We start from the raw sequence: 23,740 nt of genomic DNA, 5'->3' as shown, positions 1-23,740 counted from the left end.
AAAAAAATCACTGACTCGACCGAAATATGAAAGTTGAAAGCATCGCTGAACCCCTGTTGGCCGACAATCAATATAAATCCATATGTCTGGTGGGCAAAAGGTCGATCTAGACCAATAAGGAACATCATCTGAGAGGCGCACCGATGCAAGTCAGGAAAACTGTGCCAAACCTGATCATCCGGTCGTCGGAGCCATTCGGTGATCGAAGCAGGCAGACGCTTGTCCAGCGATTGGACTAGGTGTCCGCCCATTCGGAGGTCTGAATAGAGGCAAGCCTTGCACCACCTGGTGGCAGACCAGTGATCAAGAAAAAATAGGGAAGGGCCAGACGACCCTTCCGTCTGATCGAAAGGGAAAAGAACGAGCCCAACAACCCTCCTGTTCGGCAAACTGAATAGGTAAAAAAAAAAATTTACCGCATGGTGGTGATCTGGCATCCCAAAGAGGGAGGGCTGATCAACCTTCCCTGTATCCAAGAAAAAAAAATTGTGCGAGAAGGGTCGATCAGCCCTCGTCTACCTATGCTTCGCTGCCAATCATAATGGATCACTACGATAAACAAAAAACATATATAATAAAATCATATTTTCAACGATTCAGCGAGAACAGTAGCTCTGATACCAATTGTCAAATTTAGAAATCCACCAAAATGAAAGCAGGATCAAATACATGTTTTTGTTAAGCCGTTGAAATAAAAAACAAAATAGAACTTAATGCGGAAGCATTACCTGAATCCATTGACACTCTGGTAGATCGTTGATGGTATGATCTTCTAGAACTTGTATATCTGGCCTTTTCCCTTTTCTCTGATCCTAATGAGAGAGACTGACTCTTTTTTTGACTTATGGGGTGCCTGGAGAGAGGGACATTATATAAGGTTTTGGGACCTTAACGTAATGTATTTAGGAGTCTATCTCTAATTCAGCCCATTATAGATTTGTAGACAGGGCATGTCTCTCCACATAGTATACCATATCATATGAGATACCACAGGGTCCATCCGGATTAAATCACATAAACTGAGCCTAAACCTGGGACAGTTTTACAATGTGTGGTTCAACGTATGTAGGCCCACACGATTTTCTAATAGGCTGGTTTATTTCCTATCCTTTTTGTACTAGTTTTGTACAATTATCCTCAGAAAGTGAAGATAACTAGTTGGGTCCTAGGTAGAGGTGACCAATGACCCGGCCCTATAAGGGTCGTGACAAGCTGGGCTATATCTTGGCTCGCGCTCTGCCCAACTCAGTTATACTCAGGCTCGGGTAGGTTCCTTTATACCTCAACCAGTTAACAAGTCGGGCTTGTTGGTCCTTGCGTAAATTACACAATGGCCTGGCATGATTCAGAGCAAATTATCTAATTGGTTCGGGCGTGAACTTGACTTGAATTGGGTCTGTGCTGCATTTTGCAGTTCAAAACCCAATGGTATAACATGTATAACTGGTAGGGGTCTAACTAACCCTATCTTGCCTTTCAAAAAAAAAACTTGTAGGGGTCGGACTAACCCCAACCTGCCTTTTTTTAAAAAAGAAAAAGTGATCTTCTTATAATGTTTCAAAAGGGTAAAATAATCATGTTATCTCAAGCTTTTCAAATGTACTTCCTAGGTTTTTATGCTTCCAGTAAGTATGGCCAATTCACTTTCAAAATACTTTCACGTCTCATTGCATTGTTGAACCCTTTCATTTCCCTTTGGTGTACATGTGAATAACGAGTCCACACTCAAATCGAATCTTCCCTGAGAAAAAAAATAGAAAAGGTATCCAAATCCAATCTAAACATGGCACATTTATATAATTAAGAAACCATCGTTCTCGAGGTCCAAGCAATCACTAGCCGTTTGCAATTAATTAATATTTGAGTATGGTGATTCGAGAATTCAAGGTTTGGACCAGGAACTATTTGGAAGGTCAATGTATGGTTTTGTTTGAGTGTTTATATATATATATATATATATATATATATATATATATATATATATATATATATATATATATATATATATAGGGTAGCTAAAATATGTAAACCAGTTAAATATGTAAATTGGTGTATACCAAAAATTTTATAGTTTTTTTTATTCTAAAACTTCACTGTAAGGATGTAATCTCGATGCATGGTTTTATAGAAACAGACTCTTAGATTATTTGATTACGATGTATAAGAAGATCCTATAAGGCTTGCTCAAAAAAATTGTAAATATATAAGCATAAAAAATTATATTTCTTGATCTGATTACGATGATCCAATGGTCGATTCCAAGCAAATGGACCACGCTGAATGCATCTTGAGTGTTAGATTTTCAAAAAAAACTTTGAAAATCTAGTTCATATCAGCTTACATATTCTGCTAGTTTACATATTTCAATTTTCTTATATATATAGAGAGAGAGAATAATGGGTATGTGCGAAATGACAGGTGCTAAATGAGTTTTTTAGGTTTTTTTCATTTTATTTCTAAATTTTGACCATACAAATGTGATTTGTACTTGATTTTATAGGGATAAGCTCTTGAAGTATTCGATTTCGACACATGGGTGAGTTTTTATAAGATTCAAAAAATCAACAGTCCAAAATCTTTATAAATTTTCAAGGTTTCAAATATCATTTTTTTCGAAAACACATGATCCAGGTATGGATTCCTCATAAATCGACCATGCCCAACACATTTATGGGATCAAAACTGCAAAAAACACTAAAAGGCTAGAAAAACCCATTTGGCACGTATCAAATTTGTACCTACCCATTTCTCTCTATATACATAGTGGTAGTTGCTAACCACTTTTCTAACTAATTGTCAGTAATTGGGGCTTTTGAAGGGTTTTTCATGTTTTTCTTAAAATTGAACCATACAAATATATTCAACATGGTCAATTTTTAAGCCTTATAAAAACCTACCTATATATCATATTCATATGATCCAAGAGTCAATTCCTATAAATTCAACATGTAGAATACATCTATATGGCTAGATTTAAAGAAAATACGGAAAAACCCTTCCAAAGACCCATGGTTATGATTAGCAACTACTACTACTCTCTCTCTCTCTCTCTCTCTCTCTCTCTCTCTCTATATATATATATATATATATATATATATATATATATATATATATATATATATATATATATATATATATATGTGTGTGTGTGTGTGTGTGTGTGTGTGTGTGTGTGTGTGTGTGTGTGTGTTTTAATCTAACATTAAACTAGTTGTATTTAATAATAAAAATAACTAAAAATATTCTTAAATGAATGACATTTAAAAAATATATGTTTGCTTTTTTTAGCATGATAGATCCTTTGAACTTTGAGAAAAATGAAAAGTCAAACACATTTTGCAAAAAAGTAACTTTATGAATTTATCAAAGTTACCTTGCTAACCTTAAAAAGTAATCATGTATTTTTTTTAATGTCATTTATTTAAGGGTATTTTAGTTATTTTAACAAAATTGAATCTATGTTTAATGTTAAATTAGCCACATATATATATAGAGAGAGAGTGATGTGTAGGTTCCAAACCATGGTTGGCATTCTCGTGATTCAGTATCGAATTGGCCACATACAACAACTTTGGGCGAGTAAAAAAAATTATTTAATTTATTAAAAATGAATAATAAGTATGTAATTTATTATATAAAAAAGTATATTAGGTGTGATTTATTATATATAGTAATAAACATAACTTCAAAATTTATATATATACATTAAACATATTTTAAAATATTAAAATTAATATTTTCACTATTTAAAATTAAAAATTAGTGTGTTATTTACAAAATATCATCATGCATTTGATAAAATGTAAACATCACATTATAATAATGATATTTTATATTTTAAAAATAAAATATTCAGAAAATATTGATATTTGCATGAGAGTTGCTTAGATGCATTAAAATAGTGTCATTTTGATAAAATACCTATTTATTATCATTATTTTAGTATTAAATATTATTATTTAATTATGTATCTCTCTCTCTTGAATGCTAATAAATTCTCATTCATTGAGTACCAACACCAAATGCAAATTTGGAAACTAAAAATATTTCAAAAATCTAGCTCTGGAAAATTGAAAATTTCAATGTGAATTTTTAGCAAAACATATTTAATGCTTTTAGCAAAACATGTTTTTAGTTATTGAAGTTTTAACATAGTATTTAAGACTCAACTAAGTCAATGATAAACTCAGTCGAGTCTTAGTTGACTCGGCAGAGTCAAAATGTGACTTGGCCAAGTTTGGTCCTAAACATGTTATACTACTTTTTTAGCTTGGTTAGGTCCTGATCTGAGACAAGTAGGGTGAGTCACGAGTTGACTTGCCAAGTTTGCCAACTATGTTCCAAACCATTTATGTCCCATACCATTTTAGACCCTTTTAAAAAAAACCCATTTGCATGTGTTTTTTGCTTAATCCAAACTATAGATGTGTTTATCATTATTTATTTACTAAGAATTATGCTTTAGATCAAATTAATTTAACAAAATTCTTGATTTTTAATTAATCAAATTTTTGGTGTAATATGAAATGTTGATCTTTTTTGTTAAACTAAAAACACATTTAAACATGAAAATTGCTTATACTAATACATGTTTTCTACTAAATGAAGCATAAAGATCACATTTACAAGTTTAGATTAAGTAAAAAATACATGAAAATATGTGTTTTTTAAAGAAGTCTAAGATGGTTAAAAAGATAAATGGTATGGAACTTAATAATGTAGTTGAAAACAACATTTATTTTCTATTATTTTGTGGATCTAACATTATAAATGTGGTCTATATAGTTTGTTTAGTTGAAAATAAGCCTTAGGTTATGGAGTTGCAACCATAGTTGCCAAAGACCGATACAGGTACACAAGGCCCTTAAAAGTTTCGGGTATGTTTTCATTGAAACATGTATCTAAAAATTTTGATACAAGTCTCTAATAGACATTGATACACAATTTTGGTATGTGTTTTTTTTTTATGATGGTACGAGTTTCTAATGAAATTGATACGAGTTTGTGTAAATTAATTCTCGTCATTTGTATTGTAAGAATAATGACATTATATATGTTGTGATAAAAAATGCTAAAATTTAAAGCAAAAGTGCTTACTTTAAACATTAAAATATCACATAATTGCTCAATATATAGTTATAAAATTGGACCAATGTCTCAAGCACATGTAAAAGCAAAATGTTTTAAGACAATAACTAAATAATCTGAAGTTAATATGGTTAATGCCCTAAAGACCGCCTTTTGCAAAATATTGTGAAAAGTACTTGCAACTATGAGTATGATATCTTGTGTCTTCTCAAACCTTAACCATGAAATTATAAAAAGTACAAAAAATAGGTTTGGATTAAATAAAAGGAAACAACCACGCATGACTGCGACCATGGAAGTGAGATGGGCCAACTAATTGTTTCAATAGAAATAAGATAAATCTACTTATATAAAAACAATTTATGAGGGTCTGTGGAGGTCCTATTACTCACCTTATTTAAGAGGGATATAATTACTGACACCACCGTAGATGGAACAAGGTTTGGTACTGGTTTCAATTATACAAGGGATCAATTTTTTTATATTCTTACAGATGAGTTTAATATGCATTTAGAAACGAGTTTCTTGGCATTTTTAAAACTGGGTTCAGTGTTTTTAGAATTAGTTTTGTATCAATACGGTATGCTTGAAACAAGTTAGGTAGGGCAAAATAGAATTTTTATGCAATTATGCATGCAACATGTACTTAAGTTTTTTTAGGGTTTCAAAAGTCAATAGGCCACAAAGTGCCAAATTTTAAAAAATAAAAAAATTCTATTTTTTATGTAAAAACATATGTTCCAAAATACATTTTAACACATCTATAAGGCCATATTGAGTGTACAACTTGCATCCAAAGTTTCAATTGTACAAAATGTAGACAAGAAGTCTACCTTCATCAAATACTAGATTTTGAATTCAACTAAAGTGCCTCATATCTTAATTTCAAATCCAAAGGGTAATATGAGGGATCCAAATGCTAGAATCATTCATTTTTCTAATGATTTATTGAATATGTCAGATCTCAAATAAGTGAAATAAATTTAGAATGGGGATTACATTGAGACATGAGATAAAACAAACATTGAATTGTGAATCCGCCCTAAATTGAAAAGTTGCGACTCATTATTCAACAGACTCGTAAATTTCTACCCCAATTACAAGGGGGTTGGGGAAGAAATATGTGCATTTTAAACAAATGTTAATTAGAATTCATTTTTCAACCGTTTTTTTTTTAAACTATTCACATAACCAACCCAAATGAAATTGATTCAAATAGTTCAAATTAGCTTTCTTTAAACTTTTGATTTCCTAAAAGAAATTCAAAAATCATAAAAACAAAAAAATTAAGAAAGATTATCTTAAACAAGAAAATACAAAAACAATGCACAGGATGGCTTATAAAATCCGATCAAATTTCAAAATGCGCATTTTAATGTTGAACAATATAGTAGCCAATAAGTGTCATAACTCTTCTAAAAAAATCAAAACTATCACAAAAATCACAAATAAAAAAAAATGATTGAATCAACTTTCTTTAGAATTTATAACTCGAAGCCACTGCACCGGCATGAAGACCTGTTCGCACTGACTCAGCCTGCTATACCTATTGTCGTCGTGTCGACAGCATAAAACTTTGAGGCTAGTACCTCTGCCTTCATAATCAACTTAAAAATAAAAAATTGTTGGATCTATTCGATTAAATAGGCCACATCTAGGGATGGCAATGGACTGGGGCGGGGTGGGGGACTTGCCTTGTCTCAAGATTTTTTCCTTCAGCAGCACGAATTTTGATTTTAACCTCCATCCCCGGTTCATTCTCTGATTCATGTCCTTCATCTTTGATTCAAATGGGCCAAGGCGGGGAGGAGGGGTGCGTTTCTCCTATCCTTCCACTGCTACCGTCTTACACCATTAGAGGAAGGAAATGAGAGAAATGGGAGCACATGTGGCTAGTTAAAGAAAAGAGAGAGAGGAGATATTCTAAAAAGCATTTTTTGTTAGAGCTAAGAATATATATATATATATATATAAAAGGATATAATAATAATTTTCTTAACGAAGATCAGGAACCGAGCAGGGTGGAGGGCAAGAGTAAGTCCTTTCTCGCACTAATTTTTATTTTAATCTCTATCCCCAATCCATTTCCTGTTTTATCTACTCCATCTTGGTCCAAACGCCACCAAGATACCCAGTCCCCTGGCGGCATCTTGGCCATTTGATTGGATGCTAACAAAATTTGCTCCTATCGACAGCTTGGGCTCCACGCAGTCAATCAACAATGCCGGTAAATTTACCGATATACCTGAAGTTCAACTCCTAATCTTGCGTCTAAATCCAATCACCAATTTGATATCCAAAGGCAATCAAACTCATACGAAACTGACTGCCCAAAAAAGTGGAAAAAAGAGTAGAAACCCAAACGCAAAACAGTTCAAGGTGCCAGCAGAAAGTCCAAAACGCCACTCAAGGTAAATCATTCATAGCACCATATGAAAGGTGGATGACGTCATCACGGGGCAAGCGACACAATCAATTTCTTTTTTTGATGTCAGACAGCTACCATCACCCATATACACCCCGTTAGTTAGTGTTCCATGTAATAATCCAGACAGTTCCATAGCTGAAAAGAGCAAAACTCTATTAATCTTTTTTTTATAAATGTAAGAAAATAAACGTTGTCTGTCGTCGATTGAACATTAGCTGGCTTCCGGTTGATAAAATTTTTGGAATCCTCTCTTTCACGAGAGGGTACAGCCAGTTTTGACCTAACAGAAAGGAACGCTGCTCGTGGATTTCGATTTTGTGAGGTTTCATCAACTTGGTAACATCTAATCAGATGAGCTAAACCCTTTCAGGCCACCTAACTGCATTGATTCATATCTAATGTGAGGGAAAAGTGGTAGCTGCATGATCAAAACGAACTTGCGTGAAACGTTCATCGCGCGCAGCAAAAGTTAGTTTTGGTCATGTTCGAAAGAGACTAAGACTCACTTATGGTGCTAATTTTACTGATAAGAAAAGACAAGGTAGGCACAGTGTTGTCAGTATTGGCCGGATACCCAATCATATCAGCAGAAAATGGATACACACGACCTGAACTGACTAAAAAAGTCTAAAAAATGATCACAACTAATTTTTAGAATGTATTTTAATATATTTTGACACGGGTTAGTTGATCAAAAGAGATCAATTCATCTCCAGATCAATATCACTCGATTCAGCTGAATAGTTTGAAAAACGATTCATAGCTCGAGACGATCATTACGACACAGTGGGCGACAGATAAAAGATGGCAATTTTAAAGGGAGAAGAAAAGGAAAGGCCTTATCTATATAAAAGCAAAGGACATCTCTGTCAAGCGACATCATTGTCCACAATCACTTTTTTCTTTTCCAAAGTTTTCACCTTCACCCCCCCCCCCCTCCCCCCCCCTTATCATTGTGAGAGAGATTCAAGAAGACCACCAAAGAAGGAAGGGATGCAGGGGCGTGAACTCTCATTCATTGCACTCTTTAAAACTCCCACCATTCGTTCATTTCTTGGAACCCATCGGTTCTATCGAAGGCCGATATTGTGGTTTACGTTGGCCTTGCCTCTGCCCTTCTGCAGTGCCCAATTCCTGATTCTCTTCTCTCGTTTTTCGTTGGTGGTAGTGATGTTGAGAGGTCTGTCCTCTGCCTTCGTCGAGGCCAGGTGTCTTGGAGGAGGCTTCGACTCTTCTTCTTCTTCGATGGTGACACCACGAAAGCGTCACTCGTCCTCCCCTGTTCCTACCACCATAAACTCTTGCTCTTGCTACAACGAATCGTTTTTCCGCGTAGGAGCCAGCAACAACGCGTGATCCTTTGATCTCTCTCTCTCTCTCTCTCTCTCTCTCTCTCTCTCTCTCTCTCTCTCTCTCTCTCTCTCTCTCTCTCTCTCTCTGTGCTATGGCATCTCTGTTGCGTCCGACAATTGCTGCATGCGTTTATTCGACCAAGGGGAGCTTGCCTCTCCGGTAAGGATTGGATGATGACCAACAACCTTTTTTTGTTTGTTTCAATTATGTGGGTATGTGTGGATTTGCATGTATTGGTTTTGATATTACGAGCTCAGGATCAATCCTTGGTGGGGTTGTAGTAACAAAACGATGGCAACGGCCACGACTGATTTCTCGAGTCGAGGAAGACGACGGGTGGTCTTCGGGCCGCTTGCTGCCGCCTCTACCCTCAACGTCCTTAGCCAGACGGAAAATTCTTACACCAAGGTCTCTCTCTCTCTCTGGAATTCTTCATAGAAATGCGGTGGTTGGTGCTTTTGTTTTTACTTTCTCCTCCATCTCCCCTCTCCCCCTTATATCTCAGAGGAGTATTGTTTTTGTTTTACTTGGGAATTTTAGGTTCTTAAAATGGCAAGGCAGAAGTTCACTCAGGAGATCTCCTTTGCGAACAAGGACAGTGATATTTCACTTGCTAAGGTATTGTGTCCTCTCTTTTTGTGGATCTGAATCCAAGTAAAAAATTTGATATAGCGTCGACGTGTACCGGATTCTGTAGCTCTCTTTCTTTCCTTATGCTTCTTATCTTGGTCAAGTTTTTCCTAAATATTGCGGTTTTCCAGTGCTAATAGTTCACTTCCCCTCTTGATTTCATGTTCCTGTGGGCATGGCAGATGTTTCTTCTCATGGTGGCCCCGTGCATGGTTACATAATGGTCCTCCTCTTTGTTATTTTAAAATCATTTAAGCTAAATATTGCTGCATTTTTATAAATGTTCCTGGAGCTCAGCTTTATTCTTGAGGAGATGTATTTTGGTCTTGAGCCATTTTGCTTTGTGCAAATGTATTTGATTGGAGAAAATGTTATTTACAAGTTTTTTATTTTTAGTTTCCGGTTGGCTAAGATGATGAAATTTCCCCCTACTCTTGTCTAGCATGAGGCCTTGATCTGTATGTGTTGTATTTTGCATTATGAGAGATTAAGCTATCTATTTGCTGTTTCACTTCTGTCTAAAGACTCTAAACTGCTGTTGTATCTTAAGTCTGTTGTTCTTTGAGTATTTGTCTGCAAGGGAACTTGCTTCTTGGCCCTGTTAAGCCAAATTTATCAAGTTTTTCAAGCCAATGCTCCAGGTCCATCCTGGCTCATATGTGGATGTTTTGGTTTTTTGTTTTGAAGTGGCTGTTTTGGTTCTGTTTCACTCCCCGGTTGGCCATCAGGGTGAAGTGACAATGTTACTAGAGTTTTTGTCATGGGCTGATCAAGCTATGTGTTTATCTGTATCTCCTTTGGTTGGACATGCAGCTTAGATACCTGTTGTGAATGTTTCTTCTGCTGGCTGTAGTGTTAGATCTAAAGGTACTTTTAACTGGTTTATAGTTTCCATGATTTAGTGTTTTTAAGCTATTGGAAGTCAGAATGATATTCACGGACATTTTCTATGTAATTATCATGAAACATATATAATTATCGCACAACTTGTCATGCAGTCATTTGTTTCACTTGGCTATGCACACTGTCTTGAAACTTGAAATTTGATGCGTAACCAACCCATTTTATATATAGAGCCTTAATAAAACATTATTTGCATGGTGATCATGCTTGTAACTTGTTGAGAATGCTGGCAAGTTTCACACTTTTATGATGGTTTGATGATCCTTTTCTTTTTGATAAGGTGCCATTTATTCTGTCCATGGGATTGCCTGTGAATGCATCTTATGAATAGACTTGTGGTAGTGCGTTAAATCCTTGCTAGAGCATGTGGACCCCGCAATGGAGGGAGGGGGGGGGGGGCATGGGTGGGGTTTTGTAATATTTGAAAATCAGTTATATGCTTTCATATCAGGTGTCATATGAGATGAGGGATCTACTCATCTTGATTTCTTGTCATGTGGACTCATGGGCTAACAGGTTACAATGCCGCATTTGCTTATCAGTCCACTTGTCAGTTCGCAGTCCACTTGTCAGTTCGCATTCTTTATGTATTGTTTGTGTTGGTCATGATGTTACAGGTTGGAAGGGAACAAAAACTTGGGGAACACATTTGTGATGTTACTTAGATTAGCCCATTCTTATGGACGAGTTTACATGGTTTGATCTCATTCAGGATTTTCAACTGTAGATCAGATTCTATAAGGACTGGAGCTACTTAAGTTATGCTTGCATTGCCATGTATTTCAGCTATAGTGTAGCTAGACAACCTACATAAAGTTATAAACATGTCAACTATCTTGGAGTTGTGAACTCTTGGATTGTAGCAATGAAACCTGTTTTTCTTAATTAAAATTTGGCACAAATAAAATGTGGAAAAACAGCAAGAAAAAAAGGCAAAGGGAAAAGCTAATGTTAGGCATTAAGAATGGTCAAAGCCCACTAGCCTATGATACCTGTGCAAGTAGGCTTGAGATTCTGCAAGATAACCTACAATTGAGTAAATCTTTTCTTGTTTTCCTGCTTATAATGCTGCATTACCCTTGATGGTCAGCTATTGTGCAGGCATCCTTTGGGTAATCTTATCCTGCATCTCATAATTTTCTGTTGAAATGTCAGCATGTGCTAAAAAACAGTAAAAGATATGTATGTATTTTGGACTATAATGGAATTTGTGTATATTAATGGGATGGTATATTTTTCCACCAAGGGAGAGCACAAAAAAAATCTGTGCAGAGGCTGTTTCTTTCTTTTGCTCTTTTTTATAATGAACCTTAATGTATGGTTTATGTGTTTCAAATTAATTAGAACATTATGATAAAAATGCAAAAAAGTGTTCTGATGAAGTATAGTTGGTAATAAACTTGGAGTAAATTCTTATAAAGGACTTTTTGGGAACTTTCCCTGTTGGATCCACATAATATCTCCCTCTAGAAAATATCAGGCAAAGATTGCCGGGGATCTTGGGTAAGTACCAGTGTCCTTCACAATGAAGATTTGAATAAAAAAGGGAAATTGTTTGGATATCTAGAAAAGAAATTGATTAGCAATCCCAGCCTGTTTTCTGGCCATCTATCCACCATGGCAGACTATGTCACATGGATATGCCCATTTTTATGGTTTTCAATATGACTAGTATATTTGGGGACGTGATATGGGGGCCAAATTGGAGTATTCATGTGACATAGATAGCAGGACATTTGGTTATCAAACACAACTTTGTTTGAATTTATGAGAAAGGTTGTCAAGTTTTGTAGGTTTCTCTTGAAAAATGATTACTGAACAATTTACACAAGTCCCACTTACTGAACAATTGACACAAGTCCCACTTGTCATAGGTTGAAAATTTTGTGCTGGAATCAAGGGCAGCAGTTATAGTAAGAAATAGGTTAACCTATCGTCTGCATCTTCACTATTCTTTAGGAGTCATTGTTTTGGAAAAGAAATGTGGCAAACTTCTATCATATGCATGGTTTTCTCATTCATGCTACTGTTGGTGTGGGATTTTTCTCCCTAGCATACGTGAAAATTTGTTTTATTTTCTTCAAACCTCCATTTTACTTTCTCAGAAGATTCACATGCTTTAACATTCTTCTACATTCCAACCATGTAACTTTTGAAGGGAGGCTATTCTCGTGGTTTTCTATTTCAAAATGTAAATTTAAACTGAAGCATTTGTTAGTGTTCTGTTATTTGCTTGTTCAATCTTTCATTAGAAAATAGTTTTATATCTTCTACTGTGGTAAATATACTCATCATTTTCATGATATTTTAACTGGAAAATGATAAATTAACAAAATGATTGTAATATTTTTATTTTATCATTTTTTTATTTATCCTGATTTGATTTATAAAGCATGATAAAATCAATTACACTATTGGAGGCCAATTTTTATTAAACTCATATCTAACATAAACACAACTTTTGAAAGGTGTCTAGTCCCTGCATTTTTTTTTGTTAAAGATAAATTTAAACTGGGATGTCATTAGAACAATATGTGAATATTTAATCCTTTTATTAGAAAATAAATCTATATCATCTGTTGTGTATAAAATGGCTTTATTGTATCATTTTATGCCATTTTAAGTTCAACAATTTTTTTAGCATTACCACAATTTATTGCAAAATCATGAAAAATATTCTTTTTTTCATTCTAAACTATTAATACCAAGGTTGTAAGTCTCGTATCGGTCGGTCCCAAAATAAGATATGTATCATATTGTATTTTATCGTAACAATTCATAATTTTTTAATAATTTTTTTCAGAAATTCCAACATCATGAAAAATCAGAAAAAATAGCAAAAAACATAAAAAAACATAACACATGAAACATTGATGAATTGCATAAAATACAACCATAAAATCGCATATAAAGCATTTATGTCTCTATGAGATGCATAAGACATCATCAAACATTAATTATCTCACAAGAACAATGCAAAATATTAAATATCTTGCAATTAAGAACATGCCACAAGACTCATGCTTCTATGTTACATAAGCAAAAACAAAATAGCCAAGTTTATGTTAAATAACTAAGTTTTTTAAAATATAACCTCAATCATCATCATTATCTTCTTTTTATTCTCCTTCGACATTCACATCCTCTCCAATATACGTGGGCTCTTCATCATCTGTCTCTTGTGCTCCTTTCATGTTGATCCACTTAATGCTCTCTTCATTCAAAATACCTACTTCTTCTTTAATTCATGCATCTAATGCATCAAAAATTTTTAAACTGATGGGATCAAATTGCTTTTTGTGTCTTCTTGATGGTAACTTCTTTATTTGCTTAAAAAGATGACATGAAAAAATTAAAATTAGTTGGATTTTGTATGATATACAAAAAAAACTTTAAATAAATAAATGAAAATGACAAATAAACTGCATAATTTTATATACCTTTGCCCCAATTGTAAGTTGTAGCGAATGTGGATAAGGTCATTAAGCTTTTTGTGCTCCAATCTATTTATTCTTTTTTTATGGATTTGCTCAAAGATGCCCTAGTTTCTCTTGCATCCACTTGCACTAAATGTTTGGCTAAGAATGCAAATGTCAAAGGCTCTCAAATTTGGAACATTACTTTTAAACCTAGTTCACCATATGTCTGAAAAAAATAAAAAAATGAGAAGTCAATAAGACAATAACAATTATAATCATATAAAACATCATAACTAAATAACAATATGAAATTAAAATTGAAATAGACAAAAATAAATTACCGGAATGCATCGTGGCACGGTTTCACACTGTTGCAGGGCTTCCCATATCATACAATGGATTATCATAAATTTTCATATCTTTATGAATTTGATCTTGAATGCCATATTTAGGGATCAACTTTTCGATGCAATTCAAAAGTCCCTTGTTGGCTTCCTTCACTATTTTAAATTTAAACGTAGAAGAGTATCTAAATGCAAGATTTAATAACATGTTGCAGCATGAAGAGGTTGATGGAGTTTTTCAGTCTACATTATGATCAATGATGTTCTATATAGGCATGTAAATTTTTTTCCCATTCAAATTATCTGTAATGGCCTATTTTGCCTTATCCATGATTTTATATAGATAACCCATATTTGGTTTATCTTCACTGTTCACCAATCGAAGCACCTTTACCAAAGGTATAGTGATTCTCAACTTCCCGCATGAATCTCAAAATTCACTTTTAAATACAATATCTATAATTTTTCTTGGTTTTTTTATACATAGAGATATGCATTCCACTTATCTGATGAAAATATTTTTTAGTGTAGTTTTATTTTGTACTGTACTTTGCACTATTACAAAAATTCGTAGCAAATCTAGTAGCTACACTACGAATCAACTCAACACCACTAGTGTACTTTCTCATTAGGCTCAAAATCCATGCATGATTGTAAATAAATTTAGTAATTGTCTTTTTTCTCTCATGCCAGGCTTAAAATCCATTCATGATTGTAAATAAGTTTAATAATTATCTTTTTTCTCTCAAACCAGTGAGTAATGGCTGGCATTGCCATTTCACGGCATCTGACAAATTCTTTGGCATGTATGCCATAACATTGAGATGTGTTTCGGCTAAATGATGCTTCAACCAAGAGATACCACCCGAAAAAATATTATAGAAATAGTTGCACTCGATTTTCAATCGGTTTTCAGTCATTACTTGAGTGCCCCATCGCTATGTCAGATCATATGGTGGCATTTTTTAGAAAAAAACTCAATAAAAAGCAAATAATAGGGATTTTTTACCTTAACCCACTTTCTTGAGTGGAAATTTTGTGAAAATGCACTCTTACTTGAGCAAACTGCAAAATCCCTCACACTTGTGCTAGGATCGACCCTCAAATCTCTCTCACGACTCCTAGGGTGTGTGAATACCCCTTTATTGGCCTCTACACAAATGAGAAAGTCGGCCCTCAAGAGGTCTTTAAAACAAAAAAAATAAAAAACAAGTTTCGGCCCTTTTTAGAGTGTGCCAAAGGCGTATCATACGACACACCATGTATCATACGACACGACATGATATATGGCTGTATTGTATGATACGCACACTACGGATATAATGCACACTCATATCGCAATGAGTGTGTATCATATCGCTTTTGCCTATAGTAACTATACTTACAACATTGGTTAATACGGTTAATGTTTAATAACATATAAACGTGTCAAATAATTTAATGACTATAGTCACCAGAAGCTTCTTAGAACCCCAGGGGAAGCTTCGTTGCAACGGATTCTCGAATAATATTACTAATGACTATAGTTACCTGAGAACTTGTAAATTGCTTAAAAAAATTGTTTTTTACTGATATATAATATATATATATATAATTTCCCTTTCAGGTTTATTCCTACTTGCTTCTCTCACCAGCTTATTCACATGCGGTTCTCAAGCAAGATCTAATCATTTCCCACTTTTTGTTGCTTATGGCACCCACTTCTTAACCATATCCATTTTATCATGTTATGCTAGGAGCAGTGTTATCAAAAATGTGCCTTGAGGCGCAAAAGGCGCGCCTCGCCTTGAGGCGCGGCCCTCTATGCCTCAAGGCGCAATTTTTTTTTACAACAAGATTTCTGAGACATAATCAACAAAGTTTTTGTAGGTTAATCTCATATATTTTCTAGTTATTTCAGTTATGTAATAAGTTTATTAGTATATTACTATATTTTAACTTTTGTAGGTTAATCTCGTATATTTTTTAGTTATTTTAGTCATGTAATTAGTTTCTTAATATATTTTAACTTTTGTTGGTTAATCTCATATATTTTTCAGTTATGTAATCAGTTTTTTAGTTAATTTTATATGTTAATCTCATATTTTTTAGAATAATCTCATATATTTTAACTTTTGTAGTTTAATCTCGGATATTTTTCAGTTATTTCAGTTATGTAATCAGTTTTTTAGTATATTTTAACTTATGTTGGTTAATCTCATATATTTTCCAGTTATGTAATCAGTTTTTAGTTACTTTTATATGTTAATCTCACATTTTTTAGAATAATCTCATATATTTTAACTTTTGTAGGTTAATCTTATATATTTTCCAGTTATTTCAGTTATGTAATCAGTTTCTTAGTATATTTTAACTTTTTTTGGTTAATCTCATATATTTTCCAGTTATGTAATCAATTTTTTAGTTACTTTTATATGTTAATCTCATATTTTTTAGAATAATCTCATATGTTTTAACTTTTGTTGGTTAATCTCATATATTTTCCAGTTATGTAATCCGTTCTTTCGTATATTTTATCTTTTGTTGGTTAATCTCATATATTTTCCAGTTATGTAATCATTTCTTTAGTTACTTTTATATGTTAATCTCATATTTTTTAGAATAATCTCATATATTTTCCAGTTATTTCAGTTATGTAATCAGTTTCTTAGTAAATTTTAACTTTTTTTTGTTAATCTCATATATTTTCCAGTTATATAATCAGTTTTTAGTTACTTTTATATGTTAATCTCATATTTTTTAGTACTTATTTGAGATTTTCTATTTTTTATTGGTTGTTATTTCATCAATAAAGCATTTCTTTATTTATTTGTATTTTTAGATTTTTTTATAATTTTTGTAAAGTTTTCAAAAAAAAAATTGGGGCTTACGCCTCGGTTTTTGGTGGAGCGCCTCGCTACGCCTCAACGCTTTTCACAACACTGGCTAGGAGTATCATGATTTATCATCATCATGGATAAAACCTTGACTACTGCCATCATCATCATATTATTAGTATTACTATCGTTAATTATTTACTATTAACATTAATACTTATACTACTATAACTACTACTGTAATTATATAACATTACTATGTTGTGACTAAGGATGATAGCATTACCTATAAAATATTTATTTTGGTTTTCTTATTGGTAAATTTTATATTTTTTGTTTTTTTAATTTGTTGAGCTTTCCTTGAGAAAAAAAAAGACATTTTAAAATGTCCCAAGATGCCATCTTGCTGAAAATATCCCAGGAATGATCTTTGTGATATTTGCTTCAAACCAGTGTCTTGAAATTCAAGCTGAACTGGCCTGAATCAGTCAATCTGAATAGAATCTTAGACAGTTGGGTTTGTTAAAGCTTCATAACTGGTACTGCCCAAAGATTAGCGACTTCTTTTGCTATTCTTGAGATATTTTGAGGATTTCTTTTACTGAATCTATATATCTTTTGATTCCATCAGGTTTCAGATGTTTCTTAAGGAAGATTTAAAAGATTCTAGAGACAATATGAACTTGATGTTTTTGGACTCCTTTAGCTAAACCAATTTCCTATTCCATTTCAAAACATTTAATTTTTTTTTGTAAATTTTTTCTACCCTTCAAATGGATCTGAAACCTATCCAAAACCTTTTGAATTATTGAATTGATTCCAAGAAAGGAAGGCAGCCGAGAAGGTTCTGGACTTGGAATCCATTTTTCTTTTAATGCATTTTCTACTAACTCTGTGATTTTCTTTGACATATTTTTTTGCACCTGTGTTGACCCATTTAGGTTGCCTTTAGGAAATGAATGTGGGTTCTGTTTTGAACTATATCCCGGGAAACACTTCGAATGTCATTTGTGATAATATCTTCAACTATTTTTTCAGTGAAACATTTTACTATCTAAAAAATTTTGTTTGATTTGTTCAATTCAATCAATTGAATCCTCAACCAAACCAGCTGAAGCTGTGTTAAATTTTCAGAACATTGCTTCCAACACCAAAAAGGTAGAAGCCCCTAAAACTTATCTCTATAGGAAGCAATTTTAGAAAAAAGTGCTAGAATATTATTTCATAAATTGTTTGATGATAAGTTGATTTTCTCTTCTGTTTTATTCCTTCCAGCTTTCTAAAGTGCAAATAGCTGAGCTGTTTTGAAGGAAAATGGAATGATTTGGGTGAAAAACCTAGGTCTCAGAGTCAGAAGAATCTGTTTTCCCACACAGAGGGACTGAGCCGTTTCGGAGAAAAACGTAATGAGTTGGATGAAAATCCTAGGTTTCAAAGAGTTGGAAGAATCTGTCTCCTTCCACATTGGGGGATTTAATAGAGTAAAGCACAACGTAAGAGTAGGTCTATATCTATTGCTTGATTCTTTTGATATATTTTTTTGTGAAAACACCTTGCAGATTCTGGTAAAATGGCTGGAGACTGAAACTTGTGACTTTGCTTGCTATTATTGACTTCAGTGGTTATATATCTTCTGGATCAAAAAAATTTATCCTACACTTCTTTCATCTGGGAAACATGATGGCTGAACTATGCAACATGTCTTCCGCAGGCCTTGCTTTTTATTGCAGCTGAAGATGAAGCTTTTGTTTCTTTTAACCGAGATATGGATGCTTCCTCATTTTCAAATGAACAGAAAGATTCTTTATTCCCTGTTGAAGTGAAATATGGATGGGATAATGTCGAAGATATACCTATGGCTGGCAAGAACATTTCTGGCTGGCTGGAAGAGCTGGATGTTATTGCAAAGGAAGTAGAAGCTGAATTAATCTCGAGAGATATTGGTTGCCATTTGGTGCAGGTTTTAGAATCTGTGAATGTAGTTCTTTTTGAAACAAGAAGATTTAAAAGGTCTCCTGTTCTGGTGGATTCAAAGTTTTCATATTTGCACACTGCATTAAGCTCTGGATTCAGCAGCGGTATGATTTTATTTTTCTTTATTTCCTTACTATGTCTTCCCACTTATTTGCAGAATTCATTTTTCATTTTATGTTTAAATTCTTGCTTGAATAATGAGCTAGGTTTGAGTTTTTCCCTGTGCTCTTATTGATGTTATGTGCTCACTTGAATGTGTGTGCCATTTACTGAATGATTGGAGATTGTTATTTATTAAGCTTACCTGGAATAGCTATTCATTTGTTGGCAGCTATCATCCTTAGCATAATTTACATTGAAGTTTGTCAAAGACTAGGCATTAACATGGTGGGATCTCGAGTTGGGGAAGATTTTTTGATATGGCCTAACATCTATAGTCTGGAGGTACGTTGCAAAATTTATTTGTACTTCATACTGAATGTGTCGATAATGGCTATGAAAAACTGTAGAATTTTTTGAAGTTGGAACTCGGAAGCCACTCCAAGCAGGAGTGCTATTCTCTGTCAACAACACCTCCTGCAGTCTAAGTCTAGTGGTTATATGTTCTCACAAAATGTTTTATCATCTGAAAACCTTTTAGTTTGGGTTACTGTTAAATGGGTTTCTGGAGGCTGTCAACTTTCAGATGGACAACTTGGACTTACTTTGTTGAATGTTGATTGTAATATTATAAATTGGAGTTTTTGTGTAAAATTGTCAAGCTCTTAGCTCTTCCATCTTTTTAATTGTTCTTGTAGGTCTGCATATTCTAGTCTTCCATTATACTGAAATTGCAAAAAATTTCTCTCTTGCCTTGAAGACTTTCATGTTGATTTGCTGATGGTTTGTTTTCTCAATCTCTTTTCTCAGGAACTTTTCAAGGCTTCATCAGGGCACAACTTGTTTGCTGTTATAAATGGACAGTGTGTTGAAGATCCTAGATCAAAGGCCTACGACTTGGACAGCAAGTCACTTCTAGGGCTTGAAGTCGTGACCAATAGAGACATCATTGGGATTGCATTGGCCAATTTGATTGTAATTCTAATAGATACAAAAACAACAGTCTTCATGAGATATCACTATTAACCTAATTTTTCTCAATATCCTTGCTTACGGTATCCTTTTACAGAGGCTTCACTGGAAACGTGCTTCAAGGTTGAATCATGGATTGATGTTGACTTCTCCACTCAGGCCTGTTTATAATAGTACTGACAAATCTAGAAATATTAAAGGTTCTTGGCCACCTTTATTGCGCCCCCAAGAGATGAGGTATACAAATTTTCCCTAGGAACTCTAATCTTTATTTGTGTAAATGCTCGCCTAGTGTACGCATAGTGTACACTGTACACAGTTCCTTTGATACTGGTTGAATTTCTGTTTTCTGATAACAAGGACTGAGACACATGGATTAATATAGAACTAAACAAGAATTTTCTTGGGATATTGATCCCATGGAAGCTTCCTGTATGAATGTCCTTGCTAATAATCAGCTTCATATGCTCCTTATACTAGCAATCATGTGAAATGAACCAATATTTTATGTGTATGTCCCAAGTCAACATGACACGAAATCTACATGGGCACTTGGCATGCCATGACACTTCATGGACACAGTCAAACCTGATCGGACATGGTCAGCTACATGTCTCTAACTTCATCCATGTTTTTTAGTGAATTCAATCTTTTATTTTGGGTAAATTACAAAAAGCCACCAAAATTATCAGCTATCACAAAGAATCACCCAACTTTTTTTTGTTAGGAAAATAATGTTCAGGACATTTTAGTCATTTTTTGGGTCAACAATAGTCAATTAAATGTTTTAAGACCAATTGTGTATTTGATGGAAAACACAAGCTGCTAAATGTAATAAACGAAGGTTGGTGGTTCTTATGTGAATAGCTGACAAGTTGGGCAGTTTTTTCATTTACCGTTTTACTTTCTAGTTACCTTTTTCTTTAAATTTATCATTGATTATGTAGATGTCAATTTCCAAGTTAGATATATTATTTATTGTTTATTATGGTTCAGAATTTCCATTCAGGAATTTGCACTTTTTAAGATGATATTCATGCTTTATTGATTTATATTGTGAATTTTGAATTCACAAAGTCACAAACATAAGTATATGTGTATGTATATTCATGTATCATTAGTCACAAGTATCAGATGCTGTGACAATTTTGGGAAGTCAGGGGGAAAGGGAAAAGAGTTGGTTTTTTTCCCATGCGCTGAAGAGCCTTCCAACTTTTGTTTGTGGACGGTTATGTAGAACATCTTACTGTTCGAAAGCTTAGCTTTGTGCTGTTGATCAACCAAGTAAAGGATAAGGGAATGCAAGTAGCCATGTCCTGCAGTTAGTTTCATGCCCATATTGCTACCTAAAAATCAAATGAAGACTTAATGAGAGTATCAAAGAGGTGATGTGACCTATAAGAATGAAAAGACCCTTTTATTTTGGGTATCTACTAGTAAGTACCGAGTCCAGTGTGGAAGCATAAGAATGGTCCAGTTGGGGATCAAGATGAGGGATGAAGTTTGTGGCTACAAGAAGAATGATAAGAGGTGGGATTGGCATCATGACTGTGAGCATGGGCAGAGGAAGTTGGAAAACAAAATTCTTATAAATAAAAGTCTGTACAGCATTTTTGCTTAAGCTTACTTTATCACTATTACATATCAGTAGAATGTTTATGATTTACTGTTTGAAGTGTTCTCAAATGTGAAAAAATGATCAGTGTGCCAATATTGAAGTTTAGAGTATTTATTTACATGTTCATCTGCTTATAACCCACATCTGAACACATTTTGTTTCTCTATATGCGATAGGTATTTTTTATATATATCCTTTTCTCATGTATGAATTCGATCCATGTGTTTGTGTTGTATGATTTTTGCATGGATTTGCATGAGAACTTGCAGACAGCTATTCCTGCATGCATGGGCTTGCATTCCTGCATCAAACCCATGACAACTTTTTTCTTGGTTTATTGAGAAAGGTAGTGTGCTATGTTATCTGTACTTTGTTACCTTAAAAGAACGTTAGCATTGGACTTTTAGCCAAGATCTTGTTCCTATTTCCTGCATTTGTCTGAAAGCACGATGTAACTGGCTTGCTGCTTAAATGCATGTTCTGAATTTGGACCTGTTCACTCATTATATGTGAGAATTCAGTTACTAAATATGATGAAAGCCTAAATTCATTGCATTTTCATTCAATACAGTGAGCTTCACAGATCCACTTCCTCATCCATTTTCCCCATTCAATGCCAAACTCCATCCTTATGACAGAATAGGATAAAAAGATATTCATTGCGGTTTTTGTGTGGTTAGCAGAGATAAGGCTGAAATACCATCTCCTTCCAGTGGATATGGAATTAGACCTAATAAATGTCTTAGCTTTGCTTTCTCTCTACATAATCAAAATCTTTTCATCCGTGTGAACTTAGTTCTTATAATCTTGGATGTCACTTAGGATTTAGAAATGAAAGATCAGCTGTCTTCAGCATTCATATGAATATCTTGCAGGATATTTTAGTTGCTTTACAGGCTCCGTAGGCACTCTCCTTTTCATGCATCCTAAGTAGAGAAACTGCCATGTGCTTCTTGCAATGAATCTTTGAGTATCAGAACTTTTTTTATTCTCTATTGACTGCTTTCAACCTGATGTTTTGAACCTCAGATTGGCTATCATGGCATCAGAGAGGCTGTTGATTCTCCAACCTCATAATTGGGCTTTGCGGAGAGACCATGGTTTGCTTCTCTACCACAGCAGGTAATGTTGTTGCTCTCTCTTTCTCTCTCTCTGCTGTTTCAGAGCAGTGGGGAGCAAAAGGAACCAAACAAAGCATCAATATGTATTTATGGATCATTTCACTATTTGTTCAGGAGATATGCAGAAGCAGTCCAAGAGCTTAGCATATGCATGGCATTTGCGCCAGCAGAAGAGGCAGAGGTTTTAGAAACATTTGTGGAGAAGCTGCATCTTCTAAGGATCGAATCATCCTGGAAATTATTTGAGAAATCTAGCAAATCAGCTGTTCCTTAATGTTTTTACATGGTTTTTAAGCTCCATTCAGTGAATGTACCTCCTAGTTCTTCTACTAATGTAAAGTCGTCTTTATGTTGCTCCTTGAGTTATGCAACTACAAAAGCTTAACCTTGACATACTAGCTTTGGCTAAAACAAGTGCCCGTGTGGGTGTCCCTTTCTGCAAGGCGAAGCAAGAGACTTCCTAGGGGTCAAGGGTGGTGCCCAAGGAGTTTTTTGCCGCTGGGACGGCAACTGGAAGTAAGGCAGGCTAAGACCAGATCGCCGAGGTCTCAGACTCCGGTTTGGATTTTCCATGTTAAAAAAAGAAAGACTGATAAAAAGTATACTAATCCTACGAGACCAGTCTTATTTGCAGTGATCTAGCTTATGAGCGAGCCCATACAAATCTTAGAACGCTCTGGTCATCTTTTCCAACAATTTCAAAATAGATTGGGTAATGCTCTTTTTTCTCATGCGGGCATGCATGCATGTTTGGGTACCAATCGGTGGGTGGGGTAGAGTTGAGTTCTTGAGTTTGGAGTGTGCACAGTCAGGACATTGCCGAACAATTAAGATCTGTTCAAGTTTGCGAGGGGAGCGCTGCTATACTGATTTTATGGATTGATTTGGTGAATTCTGCAGTGTTTCAAGTCCTATGCAAATTGAAAGCCACCGCAAAACTTGGGTGTGGGCAGAAAGTCTATGGAGCATGGATGC

At 34.3% G+C, this 23,740-nt stretch overlaps 1 protein-coding gene across 3 annotated transcripts; it reads left to right on the top strand.

Moving 5' to 3' along the window:
* The first annotated feature begins 8,537 nt into the window (after positions 1–8,537).
* Positions 8,538–23,123, top strand: LOC149822475 (uncharacterized). Of its 3 annotated transcripts, none has more exons than XM_089981564.1 (9): positions 8,538–9,028; positions 9,151–9,277; positions 9,410–9,487; positions 18,693–19,059; positions 19,287–19,399; positions 19,865–20,029; positions 20,124–20,263; positions 22,674–22,766; positions 22,880–23,123. In XM_089981564.1, exons 1-9 carry the CDS (start codon positions 8,961–8,963, stop codon positions 23,037–23,039), a joined length of 1,311 nt encoding a protein of 436 aa, XP_089837690.1. In that variant the 5' UTR covers positions 8,538–8,960; the 3' UTR covers positions 23,040–23,123. The 3 variants fall into 3 exon arrangements, with proteins under 3 accessions (XP_089837690.1, XP_089837689.1, XP_089837691.1); XM_089981563.1 differs by having other exon boundaries at positions 9,127–9,277; XM_089981565.1 differs by lacking the exon at positions 8,538–9,028 and adding an exon at positions 18,257–18,474 and having other exon boundaries at positions 9,216–9,277.
* Positions 23,124–23,740: the final 617 nt, after the last annotated feature.

The sequence above is a fragment of the Nuphar pumila genome, chromosome 11 (assembly GCF_984573655.1).
Source record: "Nuphar pumila chromosome 11, dmNupPumi1.hap1.1, whole genome shotgun sequence".
Classification (NCBI taxonomy): domain Eukaryota; kingdom Viridiplantae; phylum Streptophyta; class Magnoliopsida; order Nymphaeales; family Nymphaeaceae; genus Nuphar; species Nuphar pumila.
Note: the sequence above shows the minus strand (reverse complement) of the source record. Positions and strands in the feature narration are given on the sequence as shown.